The following is a 13550-nucleotide window of genomic DNA, read 5'->3' as shown; positions in this document are numbered from 1 at the left end:
TTATATATAATATATTTTATATAAGATATAAATTATATTATATATTATATATATAATTATATGTATAATTTTATATATAATTATATATATATATATATATATATATATATATATCCTCTTGCCCGGGCTGGAGTGCAGTGGCATGATCATAGCTCACTGCAGCTTCGAACTCCTGGGCTCAAGCAGTCCTCCCACTTCAGCCTCTTGAGTAGCTGGGACTACAGGCATGCACCACCACTCCTGGCTAATTTTTGTATTTTTTGTGGAGACAGTCTCGCTCTGTGGCCCAGGCTGGTCTTGAATTCCTGGGCTCAAGCAATCCTCCCACCTTGGCTTCCCCAAGTGCTGGGATTACAGGAGTGAGCCACCATGCCCAGCCATAACAAGTATTTAGTAGTTTCTAATGATAGTTAGGTTTTTTGCTTTGATATCATCATCATAAAAGATCTGGGGCACTCTTTAAACCTAATTTAGGTTGTAATTGAATAATGAAGCTGTTAAAATATGACAGTAATATTTCCGTCAAACTTAATCCTATACGTTACGTTAATGTATCTGTATATACATTTACCATAATGTACACAGTCATTAATTATACATGGTTGTTGCTGTATGTTGATGTACTATGGTTCAGTTTTCAAAGGCAAATGTTATAGTGCATTCCAGGACACCTGTGTCCACGAGATAAGTTCTTTGAAACTATATTTGGATCTGCAGGCTATTAAAAGCTTCTTGTACTGAGTGACCTTTCAGGCAGAATGTAGACTGAGTGCTCCTGCTACTGCTGCCTGTTGCTGAGAGGAAGACCGCAGAAAATTCTGGATTCAAACATTTTTTGCTGTTTTTGTTTTGCTTTGTTTTTGTTTTCTTTCCTTTTGCCTTCAGAAGATGAACAATGAAACCACAACCCTGATATCCTTGAAGGAGGCAATGAAAAGGCTGCTGAGGGCTATAGGGAGGGAGCAAGCATGGGTCTCCTATTCTGGGAAGATGGGTAAGAGAAGAATGAAGAGTGGAAATAAAGAACTGCAGACATGCTCATTAGAATTCTGTCTCTGTGGCCGGCGCGGTGGCTCACACCTGGAACCCCAGCACACTGGGAGGCCGAGGTGGGTGGATCACAGGGTCAAGAGATTGAGACCAGCCTGGCCAACATGGTGAAACCCTGCCTCTACTAAAAATACAAAAATTACCCAGGCATGGTGGCGGGCGCCTGTAGTCCCAGCTACTTGGGAGGCTGAGGCAGGAGAATCACTTGAACCCGGGAGGTGGAGGTTGCAGTGAGCAACCTGTGAGATCGTGAGATCGTGCCACTGCACTCCAGCCTTGCAACAGAGCAAGACTCCGTCCAAAAAAACAATTCCATCTCTATTACAGTGGTTTAAGTCTTCCAGGCCCAAACCTATGTAAATTAACAATAAAGAAAAGTCTGCTCCCAGGTGCTGTAACTCCATTGAATGTATGCATATGCTAAATCCTAGATTTACAAAAATAAGTAAAATGTGGTTTCTGCCCTCAAGGAGCTCACAGCCTGTAGGAAAGAGAAAAGTTTGAAAAACATACAATTTGATGTGACTGACCTTACAATGGTGATGTTCCTAAAGGTCTATGCGAACATGAAGGGAGGATCAACCAATTTTGCCTTTGACACTAGAAAAAGGAATTCTTCATATAGGGTCATTTAAGCTGGATCTTAAAGTGCAAGTAGGAGCTTATGAGGGAGAAAAATATGGGAAGGCATTCTAGGCTGAGGAAACAGTGCGTGTAAGCCATATGTAAGCTTGGAACCACATAATGTATTCAAGCAGCAACTAGATGTCTCGTGTAATTGGTAACTAGGATGGGTGAGGGGACTGGTGGAAGACAGGAGCAAAGGGTGAAGGCCCTTGACTTTCCTGCTGAGGAGATCCAGTTTGCCTCTGAGTATATCACTGGGCAAGCCAGGATGACATAAACCATTTGTAATCAGTTGAGTCACAGAATCGGAATTGTGTTTTAGAAGAATGTGTCTGGAGGATGGATGGGAAATGGAAAACGGGGGTCCAGTTAGGCTACGGTAATCTTGGGTCCTAGTGAAAGATGATGAGAAACTCATCTGATGGAGATGGAGAGGCAGGAATGGGTTAGAGAGACATAAATCAGGGGAAGAAAAAAGTTGAGAATTATTCTGAGATTTCTAGTTCAAGCAATTGATTGGATGGTGAGGTCATTAGCGAAACTAGGGAACTGTACTAAAACAAAACAAAACAGCCTGCGCTGAGATTTGCATGTTGGTTGAGATTTGTCTGGAACGGCCTGGGACTGTCCTTTGGTGAGAGGATTCCAAAGAACTGCTGCAACTGTAAATTTTTATACTGATTGACAAGCTAGACTTCTTCCCTAAGTTTCAAACTACAGATGACCTATAAGCAATATAGTCTTAAAGGTCTAAAAGTTAACACAAAATAGTACGCCAAATGACTTTTTTTTTTTTTTTTTTTTGAGACAGAGTCTCACTCTGTCACCAGGCTGGAGTGCAGTGGCGCGATCTCAGCTCACTGCAACCTCCGCCTCCCAGGTTCAAGTGATTCTCCTGCCTCAGCCTCCTGAGTAACTGGGACTACAGGTGTGCATCACCACACCCGGCTAATTTTTGTATTTTTAGTAAAGAAGGGGTTTTACCATGTTGGCCAGGATGGTCTCGATCTCTTGACCTCATGATCCACCTGCCTTGGCCTCCCAAATGGCTGGGATTACAGGCTTGAGCCACTGCACCCGGCCAACTTTTTTTTTTTTTTTTTTTTTGACACAGGGTCTTGCTGTGTTGCTCAGGCTGAGTGCAGTGGCATGATCACAGCTCACTGCAGCTTTGAACTCCTGGGCTGAAGCAATTCTCATACCTCAGCTTCCCCAGTAGCTGGGACCACAAGTGTGCACACCACCACACTAGGCTAATTTTTTATTTTTTGTAGAGATGAGGTCTCACTATGTTGCCCAAGCTGGTCTCAAACTCCTGGACTCAAGTGTTCCACCCACCTTGGCCTCCCAAACTGCTGTGATTACAGTTGTGAGCCACTGCACCTAGCTCAAATCACATGGTTTTGACTTGTAGACAGAAATTACAGGCATATCAGGTCACACAGGCTTCTATTCCTACAAAATGAACATTTTATACTGAGTCTTATCTATGTGTAAAGCAGTGACAACATTTCTTCATAGTAATTTCTGAAGATGGGGGAGGTATTAGTAGGTTAAGCTTAGGAGAGTTGAGTTTGACATCTCCATCTTTGTGGAGATGCACAAAACATATTGAAAATACATCTCTAGGCCGGGTGCGGTGGCTCACGCCTGTAATCCCAGAACTTTGGGAGGCCGAGGTGGGCAGATCGCCTGAGGTCAGGAGTTTGAGACTAGCCTGGCCAACATGGTGAAACCCCATGTCTACTAAAAATACAAAAATTAGCCGGATGTGGTGGCGCCTGTAATCCCAGCTACTCGGGAGACTGAGGCAGGAGAATCACTTGAACCTGGGAGACAGAGGTTGCAGTGAGCCAGGATCATGCCACTGTACTCCAGCCTGGCGACAGAGCAAGACTCCGTCTCAAAAAAAAAAAAAAGAAAGGAAATACAGGTTTAAAGCTTAGGAGAGATGTAGTACCTGAAGGTGAATTAGCCTAGGGAGAAATTTAGGACCAAGAATAAAAGATGATCAAGCATAGAATGCTGGGCAGCCACAAAGGTATTCAGGTCACTGGGGATACGGAAGCTCAGAGAAGTAGCATGTGTGTTGACGCATCACTTCCCTCATAACGACAATCTAGGTGGCCCAGGCATGTTTCCCTCATAACAACAATCTACTTGGCCCAGGCAAGTTTCCCTCATAACGACAATCTAGGCGGCCCAGGCAAGTTTCCCTCATAACCACAATCTAGGCGGCCCAGGCAAGTTTCCCTCATAACAACAATCTAGGTGGCTCAGGCAGGTTTCCCTCATAACGACAATCTAGGTGGCCCAGGCAGGTTTCCCTCATAAGGACAATCTAGGTGGCCCAGGCAGGTTTCCCTCATAACAATCTACTTGGCGCAGGCAAGTTTCCCTCATAAAGACAATCTAGGCGGCCCAGGCAGGTTTCCCTCATAACAACAATCTAGGTGGCCCAGGCAAGTTTCCCTCATAACAACAATCTACTTGGCCCAGGCAGGTTTCCCTCATAAGGACAATCTAGGTGGCCCAGGCAGGTTTCCCTCATAACAACAATCTAGGCGGCCCAGGCAAGTTTCCCTCATAACCACAGTCTAGGCGGCCCAGGCAGGTTTCCCTCATAAGGACAATCTAGGCGGCCCAGGCAGGTTTCCCTCATAACAACAATCTAGGCGGCCCAGGCAGGTTTCCCTCATAAGGACAATCTAGGCGGCCCAGGCAAGTTTCCCTCATAACAACAATCTAGGCGGCCCAGGCAAGTTTCCCTCATAACCACAGTCTAGGCGGCCCAGGCAGGTTTCCCTCATAAGGACAATCTAGGCGGCCCAGGCAGGTTTCCCTCATAACGACAATCTAGGCGGCCCAGGCAGGTTTCCCTCATAAGGACAATCTAGGCGGCCCAGGCAGGTTTCCCTCATAAGGACAATCTAGGCGGCCCAGGCAGGTTTCCCTCATAAGGACAATCTAGGCGGCCCAGGCAGGTTTCCCTCATAAGGACAATCTAGGCGGCCCAGGCAGGTTTCCCTCATAAGGACAATCTAGGCGGCCCAGGCAGGTTTCCCTCATAAGGACAATCTAGGCGGCCCAGGCAGGTTTCCCTCATAAGGACAATCTAGGCGGCCCAGGCAGGTTTCCCTCATAAGGACAATCTAGGCGGCCCAGGCAGGTTTCCCTCATAAGGACAATCTAGGCGGCCCAGGCAGGTTTCCCTCATAAGGACAATCTAGGCGGCCCAGGCAGGTTTCCCTCATAACGACAATCTACTTGGCAGAGGCAAGTTTCCCTCATAAAGACAATCTAGGTGGCCCAGGCAAGTTTCCCTCATAAGGACAATCTAGGCGGCCCAGGCAGGTTTCCCTCATAACGACAATCTAGGTGGCTCAGGTAGGTTTCCCTCATAAGGACAATCTAGGTGGCCCAGGCAGGTTTCCCTCATAACAACAATCTACTTGGCAGAGGCAAGTTTCCCTCATAAAGACAATCTAGGTGGCCCAGGCAAGTTTCCCTCATAATGACAATCTAGGTGGCCCAGGCAAGTTTCCCTCATAATGACAATCTAGGTGGCCCAGGCAAGTTTCCCTCATAAGGACAATCTAGGTGGCTCAGGCAAGTGAATTGTGTTGCTCCAGTCTTTGTGGTTAATTAGACATAATGCTGGTGCCACAGCAGCCTCTGATGATCATGGCTGTTCGGAGCTACTCAAATCCCCATTTTGGGTTACAGAACTCAGCATTTCATTCTCATCAAAGATGTCAATCATACAGGGAAACTTTTATTACTGTGCAAGACCTTTGCTGGGTATTGGGGGACAGACATAAAGGTATCTAAGAAATAGTCTCTGATTCCTTCCCTCCAAGAACGTAGTTTAGTTCATGAAAGGCTAACCCTAATAGTAAAGCAGGAGGTGGGGAGATGGGTTCACAGAGGCAGTGCTTGTAAGCGAGAAGCAGGAGGGCAAGGAGATCACCAGGTAGATGGGGATTCAAAAAGGCAGTGGATTTGAGCTGATTCTGGAAGAAAGGATAAGAGTTGGACAATTAGAATCGGGTAGAAAATAGGGTATAAGCCATATGTAAGCTTGGAACCACATAATGTATTCAAGCAGCAACTAGATGTCTCATGTAATTGGTGACTAGGATGGGTGAGGGGACTGGCGGAAGATAGGAGCAAAGGGTGAAGGCCCTTGACTTTCCTGCCGAGGAGATCCAGATTATATACTGGTCTCGGCACTAGCTAACTTTATGACATTAGGTCTCAATCCTCTTGAGACTCAATTTCTTTAATAGTAAAATAGTAAAAATGACTGCTTTACTTTTTATGGTTGCTGTGAACACCAAAGTAATGCTTACATAAAATATTCTCTAAAGCGTAAGGTATAGCCCGGGCATGGTGGCTCATGGCTGTATTCCCAGTACTTTGGGAGGCTAAGACAGGTGGATCACTGGAGCCCAGGTGTTGAAGACCAGCCAAACATAGCAATACCTGGTCTCTACAAAAAATATTTTTAAAAAATTAGCCAGGTATGGTGGCACACAACTGTAGTCCTAGCTACTCGGGAGGCTGAGGTGGGAAGATCACTTGAGCCTGGGAGGTAGTGATTGTGCCACTGCACTCCAGTTTGGGTGACAGAGTGAGACTCTGTATTAGAAAATAAATAAATACATAAAGTATAAGGTATAGTACAAAAACAAGACACGACAGGCAATTCAAATAATTAGACAATTCAAAAGTTTGCAATATATGGAATGAAAGGACAAGGATGATGGCTAGAGGGAACGGCAAATGGAGCCATTTGTTGAAACTTTCAAATTCAAATAGCTACCCATTTTCCCTTCATAGTTTAAAGTAAAAGTAAAAAAAAAAAAAAAGTTATCCAAATTTGGTAATGGTTGTAAATAATGTATTAGAGCCTCAGCTTAAATCAAAACCTTAGTTTTGTCCTGTAACCTAAACTAACCCTTGATTCTGTTATCCTACAGAGTAGACCACAAACTCCAAGCGTTAGAAACACAGTTCAAAGAACTAGACTTCACCAAGGATAACCTGATGCAGAAATTCCAACATCATAGTAAGGCTTTGGCAAGCCAAGCAGCCCAAGATGAGATGTGGACAGCAGTTCGGGCACTCCAGTGAGTATCAATTGAGAAATCAGTGGGATTCTGTGGCTTTGTGAGAGCTTCCAGTGGTCATTGCAAAATTGAATTTCTTAGTATGTTTCCCACAATGGATTGTAAAGCAATTACATTTTCTTAGGTTCATTTATTTTTTTAAAAAGGATTAATTTGGCCGGGCACAGTGGCTCACACCTGTAATCCCAGCACTTTGGGAGGCCGAGGCGGGCGGATCACAAGGTCAGGAGATCGAGACCACCCTGGCTGACACAGTGAAACCCTGCCTCTACTAAAAATACAAAAAAAAAAAAAAATTAGCTGGGCGTGGTGGCAGGCACCTGTAGTCCCAACTACTCGGGAGGCTGAGGCAGGAGAATGGCGTGAACCTGGGAGGCGGAGCTTGCAGTGAGCCGAGATCTCACCACTGCACTCCAGCCTGGGTGACAAAGCGAGACTCCGTCTCAAAGAAAAAAAAAAAAGATTAATTTGAGCATCTCTTTATATGCCAGGCACTATAGTACACATCTCATCACAGAGTCTCTTGCTTGCCAAAGCCTTATTTGCATTAATTTTTTTTTCTTTTTTTTTTTTTTTTTTTTTTTGAGATGGAGTCTCACTCTGTCACCCAGGCTGGAGTGCAGTGGGGCAATCTTGGCTCCCTGCAACCTCCACCTCCTGGGTTCACGCCATTCTCCTGCCTCAGCCTCCCGAGTAGCTGGGATTACAGGCGCCCGCCACCATGCCCGGCTAATTTTTGTATTTTTAGTAGAGACAGGGTTTCACCATGTTGGCCAGGCTGGTCTCAAACTCCTGACCTCAGGTGATCCACCCACCTCGGCCTCCCACAGTGCTGGGATTACAGGCATGAGCCACCACGCCCAGCCTATCTACATTAATTCTAAAGTGAGTACTGGCTGGGCATGATGGCTCACGCCTTTAATCCCAGCACTCTGGGAAGCCGAGGCGACAGGATCACTTGAGCTCAGGAGTTTGAGAACAGCCTGGGCAACAAAGTGAGACCCTGTCTCTTAAAAAAAAATAAAAGGTAAGTATTTGAATTTGAATTTAAATTCTAAAGTAAATATTTTCTAAATTACAACAGCTGGTTCTCCTAGTGGGTTCATATTGAGTTATCCTAAAAGAACTCATTTTCTGTTTCTATATAAAATATTTTTGACCGCTTAAGAAGCTCTCCATATTTTTTGTAGGCTCACTTCAATGGAATTGAATATTTTATACAGCTACGTCATTGAAGTACTTATCTGCTTGCATACTCGTGTGCTTGAGAAGCTGCCAGACCTGGTGAGAGGTCTTCCAACCTTAGCCTCTGTACTCAGAAGAAAAGTTAAGAACAAGCGCGTTAGAGTTGTATGGGAGTCCATACTGGAGGAGTGTGGGCTGCAAGAAGGAGACATTACAGCACTCTGTACCTTCTTTATTGCACGTGGTAACAAGGCAGAACACTATACTGCTAAAGTGAGGCAGATGTACATCAGGGATGTCACGTTCCTAATTACTAACATGGTAAAGAACCAGGCTCTGCAGAACAGTTTGCTGAGGGCTGTGCAGGTAATTGAGAAGGGGAAAGCAGTTAGGACCCCTGAAAAGCAAAAGTCATCCCTCAAAGAGTTGATACCATCCATCAAAAACTAACCTGTTACCCTATGACCCAGTGATTCCACCTACAGTAATTTATCTTGGAAACAGCAAAAAGTATGCACAATTTATTATAGTCTTATTTTTATAGCAAAGAGTGAGAGGATGTTAAATAAATTATGACAAATTGATACAATAGATACTTTCTTTGCAGCCATATAAAAGAATGAAGAAGCTCTTTGTGTAATGATATGAAGTGATCACCAAATGTATTGTTGTTTTCAAATGTTTATTTCCAATATACATTGCTAAGTGGAAAAAAGGTGACAAATATATATATAAATATATCTATAACACATATTAGTTTACATATCTATAAACTTCTGCAGAGATACACAAGACAGTGATAACATTAGTTGTCAGGAAAGAAAGCTAAGAGGCTAGGGGTCAAAGACAAGAGGAAGTCGTTTTCACTGTTAATCCATTTTTTACATTTTCAATTTTGAACCATGCGAATGTATTACCTATTTAAAAAATAAACAAGGCCGGACATGGTGGCTCATGCCTATAATCCAAGCACCTTAGGAGGCCAAGGTAGGAGGATCACTTGAGCTCAGGGGTTTCAGACCAGCCTGGGCAACATAGTGATAGCAATAGGAGGCAGGTAAATTCCTAGGCAGACAGGGAGGGGTCCCTGGTGAAACTCAACCTTCAAGCCAAGGACAGTCTAAAGCCTGAAAACCAAGCTATGAGTTCTGGATAAATCCATGAGCCAGACTGAGAGCTCCCATTGTCGTCTGGCACCCTCTCTCCTGATTGGTCCTTACCCTTCACCTATTTTATACATACCTACCCTTCCGCGATTGGTCCTCTACACTATCGTGCCTATTTCTGAATGGTGCTTTGTCAAGCATAGCCACAGACCAATCAGCATGCACTTGCCCATTTCTAGCCCACAAAAACCCATAGACTCAGGCTCGTGGCCAGCAACCCACCTTCGGGTCCCCTCTCACTGTCAAGAGCCATTCTGTCACTCAATAAATTCTACTCTGCCTTACTCACTCTCCAGTGTCCGTGTACCTCATTCTTCTCAGTCATGGGACAACAACTCAGAACTCATCAAATTCGGGAGTAAGAGCTGTAACAATAGTGAGACCTCATCTCTATTTTCATAAATTAAAACAAAAACACCTAAAATATACATCATGAGATCCTATAAATTGTATCTTAATGTGTATTTGTTCTCTAATGAAGTACCATAGTTATTTATACCAGAAAGGAGATTCTTACATCTTGACCATTTATTTATAATATTTATCGAATACCAAATGCCATGTACTAGGTACTGTGGATAACAGAAACGTTAAAAATGTGGATCCTGCCCTCGAGGTAAAGATTAAGTGCCGATGCTTTATTTGGGAGGTACAAATTCAGGACAGCCAGAGTGAAGAAAGCTGGAAGGAAGTTAGGTAGAGAAGGATGTGAAGTAATACATGGTGATGTGTTACCTTGCTGTCCCCTCCTTGAAAATGAGCCACAAGAGACACAGCAGCTTTTTCAGCAGGCACACTCCCTCAGTCTTGCCTGTCTCCAGACACACTGGAGAAACCATCCTTGGAAGGAAGAAGAAAAGGGAATTTAAGTATTGTGCTCGCTCAGTCCACTGGTTTCAATTGGTGAAAGTTACTCCATGGGGAGTGACCCCCCCACCCTCCCAGCATGCATTACCCAGGCCCTAGCAGCCTCTGAGAAGTCAGCTCCTGCATTGTTCAGAAGTGGCAGGAGAAGCCAGAGATTCTGGAAATGCGACTGGTGAGCCCCAAAAAGAGCAAGTGATTATGGGTACAGAAAGCAAACAAGGTGAAGGAAATCTGAGGAAGTACATGAAATATATCCATTACACCAGACATAAGCACCTGAAGATAGAAATCAAAATACAGGAGTTCAATAGTAAAACTGCAATAAAAATCAGTATCACTGGGCAATATATGACTGGGTGAGTTTAGAAAAGGGGCATTACTGGTGGTGGGGAGTGCATTAAATTGCACATAAAAGTGCACTCTGGAAGAAGTGAATTAATTTTTTTTTTTTTTCGAGACGGAGTCTTGCTCTGTCAACCCAGGCTGGAGTGCAGTGGTGCAATCTGGCCTCACTGCAACCTCTGCCTCCCAGGTTCAAGCAATTCTTCTGCCTCAGCCTCCTGACTAGCTGGGATTACAGGCACCTGCCACCACGCCCAGCTAATTTTTGTATTTTTAGTAGAGACTGAGTTTCAACATGTTGGTCAGGCTGGTCTCGAACTCCTGACCTTGTGATCCGCCCTCCTTGGCCTCCCAAAGTGCTGGGATTATAGGCATGAGCCACCGTGCCTGGCCCAACTGCATTAAATTGGTGTTTGAAGTAGGCACAGCCACAAAGCAACCCATTTAGGATGAACCGAGAAAGCAATGTCATGAAAGCAAAACGTTTGGATGACAGAGAATAAATCATAGTTGCATGTTTAAAAGAATAATGGGAGATTCGATGGGAAAAGCAGGTTGTGGACATATTAGGAAGCCTGAAGGCTGGGTGCAGTGGCTCACGCCCGTAATCCCAGCACTTTGGAAGGCCAAGGCGGGTGGATCACCTGAGGTCAGGAGTTCGAGACCAGCATGGCCAACATGGTGAAACCCCATCTCTACTAAGAATACAAAAATTTGCCAGGCGTGGTATTACAATGCACGTGGTATTACAAGGCACGCGCCTGTAATTGCAGCTACTCGGGAGGCTGAGGCATGAGAATCGCTTGAACCCAGGAGGTGGAGGTTGCAGTAAGCTGAGATCACACCACTGCACTCCAACCTGGGCGACAGAATGAGGAGCCATCTCAAAAAAACAAACGAACGAACATAAAGCAAGCCTGAAATTCCAAGCTAAGGTACTGATACTGTAGACAACCAGATGACAGTCCCAGGCTTCTTTTTTTTTCTTTTTTTTGAGACAGGGTCTTGCTCTGTCACCCAGGCTGGGGTGCAGTGGTACGATCACTGTTCACTGCAGCCTTGACCTCCTGGGCTCAAGTGATCCTCCCACCTCAGCCACCAGAGTAGCTGAGAGTACAAGTGTGAGCCAGCACACCGAGTTAATTTTTTTTATTTTTTGTAGAGACAGGGTCTCACTATGCTGCCCAGGCTGGACGTGAACTCCTGGGCTCCAGAGATCTTCCCGCCTTGGCCTTCCAAAGTGCTGGGACTACAGGTGTGAGCTATCACAGACAATAACAGGCTTCTGAACCCACATTGAAATGAAAGTTCCCAAAGACTTCTACCAAGGACCTATGTCTCCTCGTTCTCAACCTGGAAACCATCCCCTACCCAGCCTGAATGCTCGCAGCAGCCTCAAAACAACTTAAAGGCTGCTTTCACGCACAGTGATTTTCTTTTCTCTTCCTTCACACTGATTGATTCCCTTAAAAAATGCAGGTCCGGAGCTGGCTATGGAGTTGCAAGCTCTAGACCCAGCTACTCCAGAGGCTGAGGCGAAAGAACCCCTGGAACCCTGGAGTTGTAGTCCAGCCTGGATAAAGCAGTGAGACCCCGATTCTTTTATCTATTTATTTATTTGTATTTTTTGAGGTGGAATTTTGCTCTGTCCCCCAGGCTGGAGTGCAGTGGCACAATCTCGGCTCACTGCAGCCTCTGCCTCCCAGGTTTAGCGATTCTCCTGTCTCAGCCTCCTGAGTAGCTGGAATTGCAGGCGCTTGTCACAATGCCCAGCTAATTTTTGTATTTTTAGTAAGGACGGGGGTTTCACCATGTTGGCCAGGCTGGTCTTGAACTCCTGACCTCAGGTGATCCGCCCGCCTCGGCCTCCCGAAGTGCTGGGATTACAGGCGTGAGCCACCGCGCCCGGCCTTGTTTGGCTGTTGATTTTGTTTTGAGGTTTCCCTTTTTCTACCCAGAAACCAAGAAACCAGGGGTGTCTGAGGCCTCGCAGAAATCTCAGGGAAAGGTCAGGCTCCACCCAGGCTGCACTAGGAGGGGCTGCGACGCCAGGGCGGGACCGTCTCCGGCTGGGAGGGAGGGCGGGCGGCGCGCAGACCCCGGAAGTCCCGCCCCGGGAGCGTTCGCCCTTGGGCAGTTTTCTGGGTGGGAAGTGCGATTTTGGCGGGCGGTTGTGACGTTGCTAGCGCTTGTCCGGTGGCTGCTGCGCTGCCGCAACGAATAGGGTTTCTGGCTGCGTAGGAGGGACGGGGGCGCGGAGCTCTGGGAAACTGCGCCAGGCGCCCGAAAGGTGAACACGGGAGTCGCGCGTCTCCCCCGCAGCAGCGGTAAAGCGGAAGTTATGCTGCAGCCGGAGCCGCGTCCCGGGGCCCGGCTGCCCCGAGCTGAGCGGAGCATCCTTTCCGGGTGAGGGGAGGAGGGGACTTGGCGCGTTCCCCTCGCTGCACCGGGAGCCGCAGCCGCGGTGTTCAGGCCGCGGAGCAGCCAGGCTCCTCCGCCGAAAACCTGCATTTATTTGCCTGCGGGACGTTTGCCTTGAAAATGGACAAAGACGCCGCCCTCCGGGGTATTCCTGTTTGCCTGACCCTGAGAGCGCCTTTTTGCTTCAAGACGTGTGGGATGCTCCTGTTCTCCGAATTCTGATACGCTTCTGGGCATAATATTGAAACACAAAACTGCTTTTGCTCTCTCTGTGGTTGGCCGAAAATAGGATTCTTTTTCGTGCAGGTGTCGTTGTTTAGTCGGCTTTATTAACACATTGAAATGGCTCTACCCAAAGACGCCATCCCGTCGCTGTCCGAGTGCCAGTGCGGGATCTGCATGGAAATCCTCGTCGAGCCCGTCACCCTCCCGTGTAACCACACGCTGTGCAAACCGTGCTTCCAGTCGACCGTCGAAAAGGCGAGTTTATGCTGTCCCTTCTGTCGCCGCCGGGTATCGTCGTGGACTCGGTACCACACCCGAAGAAATTCTCTCGTCAACGTGGAACTGTGGAAGATAATTCAAAAACACTATCCCAGGGAGTGCAAGCTTAGAGCGTCTGGCCAAGAATCAGAGGAAGTGGGTGAGTAAACCGTGGCGCGTTTCTTGGCCAAAAGCCGCAAAGCTTTGAAAAGGTGAATCATCACTTTTCCATTTAAAAAGTAAAAACAAACCAAAAAACCCGACTAGTATTTGTCTA

At 46.2% G+C, this 13550-nt stretch overlaps 2 protein-coding genes across 5 annotated transcripts in view; both read left to right on the top strand.

Annotated features, from left to right (window-relative positions):
* The first annotated feature begins 727 nt into the window (after nt 1–727).
* SMCO1 (single-pass membrane protein with coiled-coil domains 1) lies at nt 728–9451 on the top strand. Of its 2 annotated transcripts, none has more exons than XM_003310195.5 (3): nt 728–938; nt 6660–6809; nt 8000–9451. In XM_003310195.5, exons 1-3 carry the CDS (start codon nt 889–891, stop codon nt 8442–8444), a joined length of 645 nt encoding a protein of 214 aa, XP_003310243.1. In that variant the 5' UTR covers nt 728–888; the 3' UTR covers nt 8445–9451. The 2 variants fall into 2 exon arrangements, with proteins under 2 accessions (XP_003310243.1, XP_001164832.1); XM_001164832.7 differs by having other exon boundaries at nt 728–994.
* Nucleotides 9452–12398: 2947 nt separating this feature from the next.
* The window catches only part of RNF168 (ring finger protein 168), a 35080-nt gene continuing 33928 nt past the window's right edge, over nt 12399–13550 (top strand). Inside the window, exon 1 of one of the 3 annotated variants that reach the window (XM_024355213.3) lies at nt 12399–13433. In XM_024355213.3, the coding sequence (XP_024210981.1) occupies nt 13133–13433 (301 nt within the window). In that variant the 5' untranslated portion in view covers nt 12399–13132. 3 annotated transcript variants of the gene reach the window in all.

Source organism: Pan troglodytes, chromosome 2, assembly GCF_028858775.2.
Source record: "Pan troglodytes isolate AG18354 chromosome 2, NHGRI_mPanTro3-v2.0_pri, whole genome shotgun sequence".
Taxonomy (NCBI): Eukaryota; Metazoa; Chordata; class Mammalia; order Primates; family Hominidae; genus Pan; species Pan troglodytes.
The sequence above is the reverse complement of the archived record's forward strand: the minus strand, read 5'-3'. Positions and strand labels throughout refer to the sequence as shown.